The sequence below is a fragment of the Cyprinodon variegatus genome, unplaced genomic scaffold (genome assembly GCF_000732505.1).
Source record: "Cyprinodon variegatus isolate N-32 unplaced genomic scaffold, C_variegatus-1.0 Scaffold759, whole genome shotgun sequence".
In the NCBI taxonomy this organism is placed as follows: domain Eukaryota; kingdom Metazoa; phylum Chordata; class Actinopteri; order Cyprinodontiformes; family Cyprinodontidae; genus Cyprinodon; species Cyprinodon variegatus.
Window position 1 is genome coordinate 344,186 of NW_015151212.1, and position 2,607 is coordinate 346,792.

At 38.7% G+C, this 2,607-nt stretch overlaps 1 protein-coding gene across 3 annotated transcripts in view; it reads left to right on the forward strand.

The window, feature by feature from the left end:
- The window catches only part of git1 (G protein-coupled receptor kinase interacting ArfGAP 1), a 44,398-nt gene that overhangs the window by 11,347 nt on the left and 30,444 nt on the right, over positions 1–2,607 (forward strand). For all 3 annotated transcript variants that reach the window (XM_015395753.1, XM_015395752.1, XM_015395751.1), the window contains exon 4: positions 2,073–2,178. In XM_015395753.1, coding sequence (XP_015251239.1) covers positions 2,073–2,178 — 106 coding nt within the window. The remainder of the gene's footprint in view (positions 1–2,072; positions 2,179–2,607) is intronic.

Here is a 2,607-nt window from a genome sequence, read left to right on the forward strand (position 1 = left end):
TATGAAGATATTGTGATATTTTAATGTATCAATATTTTTTCCCTCGTTTTTAGAAGTTTGTAAGTCTGTAAAAAAGAAGTTTTTCAGGAAGAAGAAGTAATATTTTTTAAAAAAATTTTTTAGACTTTAGAAACTCAGAAGCTGATCAAATATCGGGTTAAATATCGGTGGGGTGGCCGATGTCCGATATTCAGTTTTAAGGCCGATACAGGCCGATACCGATAGGGGGCCGATTATATCGTGCATCCCTAGTTTGTATTAATATTTGCTTTAATTCAACAGACCATAATGTTTATTTGCTATTAGGATCCTCATTAGTTTTCCCTACAGGGTAGCAAATAATCTTCCTCGAGTCCACCAGCACAGTGAATATATAAAAAGTGTTGGAAAGAAAAATGCAAAGCATGCAGGTGGTGCAGTGGGTAACGTGCGCGAAACCATGTACGGAGGCCTTTAGTCCTCGACCTGTAGTCCTTTGCCGCATGTCTCTCCCCCGCTCTAATACCTGTACCTGTCTTTCCTGTCAGCCTGCTGTCGCCCGGCTTGCCACAGGTTTGCCTGCTGTGTCTAAAAGTAGCAGCAGCAGCAACCCAGACTGAAAGCTCATTGGCTAATTTGGATCACGTGTAGCCTGGTGCCAAATGCCCTGGAGGGCTTTACCGTAAAAACAGGAGAGGCAGCGCAAGTGAAGTTAGACACTGCCGTTGGACACATGCAGTAATTTATAAATCTTTTAAATCAGGTCGGGTCCAGATCCGGACTGCTGTCCGCTAGGGTTGTCACGATACTAAACTTTTCAACTCGATACCGATACGAAGGAAAATATTCGATATTCGATACCATTTTCGATACCACAAGGATAAAAACAAAGACTCCAAAATTCTACAGAAATATTTTCATTAATAAATAAAATACAATAAATAAATAGAATAAAGGTTGTATGCTGTGCACAATATTAAGCAAGCTTGAGGAAAAACTTACAAAATTAAAATTAAGTTTTCCTTCCTTGGCTATGCTTTGCACACATAACAATGACACTAGCCAAACCGTTTTGTTAAGAAACAAAAATAATTCGCAGCAGCTGCACCTGTTACAGAAAAAAGTCTGAAACTGAAAAGTGCGTAGAATTATTCAATCACACAGTGTTCAGAAAGTGCATTGTCCTCTATTCTGCCCTTTAGATGATTGACTGCTTAGGTATCAATACTTTTAAAAACCAGTATTGTATCCGGATACAACGTTTCAGTATCAATACTTTTTTGAGTGTTGATACTTTTGACAACTCTACTGTCCGCAAATCCGCGACCTCTTCTATAAAGTATAGCCATCTGCATACATTGATATAGAAGCACTCTGTAAGACCAGGGAAATATCATTTTCAACAATAGAAAGAACAGAGAAAAGCAGAGGACCAAAACAACTGCCTTGTTGGACACCACAGCGTAATCTCCAGCTAGTAGAAAAATGCCAAACCACTGAGAAAAAGTGGAAAAATTATTGATAATTCATCAGAGAGAACGTCCTCAAACCTTAATGTATTAAACTGAAAGCAAAGTCTAACTAAAAACGATTTATTAAACACCAGAAGTAGGTTTTTGTTTTTAGTTTTCTTGCTGTTGACGGAAAACTGCACAACTTCTGACTCAAGTTTGGATGTATTAGATCATTGTTTTTGTGGTACATGTGACCCAGAGCGCTGCTCTACAGCAGTCTGAACTCCCCCTAAATATCAAAGTAAAAACAAAAAGTTTTTTTTACAGGGGCATTAAAAATAATAACTTCTGAAGATTTTTGTTGTAGTGTTTGTCTAGCTGATCACAAGTCCGATTAAATAGATTTAGATTTATTTGCCATTTTGTTTACACAGGTGTAAAACAAAAAGAAAATTCACTTAGAACAGCTCTCTACACAATTTCATTTTTAAATCCAAAGCAGATGGATGTAGTTTGGTTCCTAGCCCCCTGATTGGTGCATTTATTCAATCTTTCTTGTCATATTTCATCTTTACATTAACCCTTGTTGCTGTGAGAATGACCTCCTGGTCGATAACCTCCTCTTCTCCTCCTGTTCAGTACCACGAAGTCTGAGTTCATCAGAGCCAAATACCAGATGTTAGCTTTTGTGCACAAGCTTCCTTGTCGGGATGATGATGGCGTCACTACGAAGGACCTCAGTAAGGTAAGAGCTCAGCGCTCCACTGCTGCTCACCTTCTGTTTAAACACAAGAGCTGTTACAGCAGAGAATCACCAGGATGTTTGGACGTTATCGATATCTGGTAGATAAAAAGAAATGATTCAGACATTTAGCCTGATATTTTTATGAGCAGAATAATCTCCAAAAATCCTGACAGTGTCACTGCTTTCTGAGGGTTTGCTTCTTTGGTGTGGTTTGGTCTGTTTAGATGTTTAAATCTCCCATCTTCACAAGGATTCATTGAACCTACTAAGATCCTGTGATTAAAATGTTTTCCCTTTAAGATTCTTCCCACTCGCCATACCCACACAATTCTCCACAACAACTGATATTTTTTCGCTGCTACACCCGGCTAAGCTGCTTCGCTTCTTCTTCTTCTTGTTTACTACTGGTGGTTGGCTTTGGTCGCAGTA